The sequence below is a fragment of the Sapajus apella genome, unplaced genomic scaffold, assembly GCF_009761245.1.
Source record: "Sapajus apella isolate SASKATOON/1434 unplaced genomic scaffold, GSC_monkey_1.0 scaffold10688, whole genome shotgun sequence".
Taxonomy (NCBI): domain Eukaryota; kingdom Metazoa; phylum Chordata; class Mammalia; order Primates; family Cebidae; genus Sapajus; species Sapajus apella.
The window spans coordinates 431-2,043 of NW_022447609.1; the positions used below are offsets into that span (position 1 = coordinate 431).

General features: G+C 57.4%; 1 protein-coding gene across 1 annotated transcript; it reads right to left on the reverse strand.

Moving 5' to 3' along the window:
- Window positions 1-214: 214 nt before the first annotated feature.
- Window positions 215-1,602, reverse strand: LOC116548373 (all-trans-retinol 13,14-reductase-like). Its single transcript, XM_032273868.1, has 4 exons — window positions 1,340-1,602; window positions 1,083-1,249; window positions 711-870; window positions 215-462 (listed from the first exon to the last, which is right to left on the reverse strand). The coding sequence occupies exons 1-4, from the start codon at window positions 1,446-1,448 to the stop codon at window positions 323-325; spliced, it is 576 nt and encodes a 191-aa protein (XP_032129759.1). The 5' UTR covers window positions 1,449-1,602; the 3' UTR covers window positions 215-322.
- Window positions 1,603-1,613: the final 11 nt, after the last annotated feature.

Here is a 1,613-nt window from a genome sequence, read left to right on the forward strand (position 1 = left end):
CTTTGATCACTGAGTTAGGAGGCACGGGTGAGGGATTCAGAGCACTGCTCATCATGAGGCATCACCCTATCCAGGTCAATAGCCTATTAGTAGGGACAGCATGTTACAAAATGCATACAGATTGTCACCTGCCCCAGCTGGAAGCAATGGTTTCATTGCCCCAGATTCAGAACTGTGATTTAAACTAGGCCTCTCCTGAGGAATCAGAACCAAATTAGAGTGCTTTGTGTGTGCAAGGATTTAATGCAGACAGACATTGTGGGTAAGTCAAGGGAGATGCCCCAGCCATTGGGCAAATTCCTCTGACTCCTCCCTGATGGAACTAATTCTTCTTCTTCTGTTCCTGGATCCTAGAGCCAAGATCCTTAAGGTCTGAGTACAAATTCCGCTTCAGGATGGCGCTGCTGCACAGCAGGGCACCTTGCAGAGCCCCGACCAGCCCACAGGTGAAGATATCCTGACCTAAGAGCAGAGGCCCTGAGTGTGCACCCAGGCAGGCCCAGGCCAGGGTGGGGCCCTGGTGCTCATCCCTCCGCATGAGGGGCACCCAGAGCTGGCCCCGATCAGGACCAGGGCCACAGCCTGCCCAGGCAGCCCTGCTCAGGGGATGGGAGGCTGCAGGGGACAGCAGGGCCTGAGGACATGAACAGAGGACACTGGGCAACAGAGGCTCGGGGTCTCAGGTCCTGACAACATGGGGCAGTGAGTACCTGTCAGGTAGAGGTTGGGGATGGGGCTCTGGGCCCTCAAGGAGGCCATCACACGAGGGTGCAGGCGGCCCAGGTCATGGTCAGCCCCGTAGCAGGCACCTCTGGGAGCAGCCAGATAGAACTGGTTGGTGAGTGGAGATCCTGCAGTCACACTCTCCACCTGAGGGCACAGAGGGCAGCCAAAGGGTGGGCGGGAACGTGAGATCCTGACTCCCCTCCCTCTTCTGCTCTTTCCCATGCGCTGACTGCAGGGGTGGGTGTCCCGTCCTTCCCTGGGGCTCAGGTGTCTTGGGGCCTGATTCCCCTGTCTGAAGGAAAGGGCAGAAATGGCACCATGAGGTCCGCCAGCACCCCAAATACTTTACCCCCTACCTTCCCCTCCAGCTGTGGGAACAGTTTCATGACCGCTGACATAGAGGCTTCCACAAATGAGCTTTTGAAGGTCTCATAGTCACTGCCCCGCTTTCCCTTCGGCTCTGCTTGCCACTCCTCAAACCACTCGTAGGTGCCGGGTATGAGCACGATCATGGTGGAGCGGTCTGGGGATCAGGGCCAGTATTACTGCTGCCCAGCCCCTCCTTCCACCCCCTCACCCCAACGCCAGGCTCCACTTGGACTTGCAGCCCTACCTGGGAATCGGTTCTCCCAGGTCGGGTCCTTGGCTGATGAGGAAGAGATGAAGAGAAAAGGGATGTGTTGTGCAGCCTCTTCCCTGGGCACTGAGACATAGCGCTCCATCCTGCGTCGGAGAGGAACGTGGCTGTGATCTCCAGGCTTTTGTCCTCAAAACGCCAGCATCACCGCAAGGACTGCTTATCCCTAGGGACTCCCCAGATGGGTGAAGCTGAGCCACAGCCTTGGGATGGCAAACTTCTAGGCGCCAATTGGAAATTGCCCACTTCC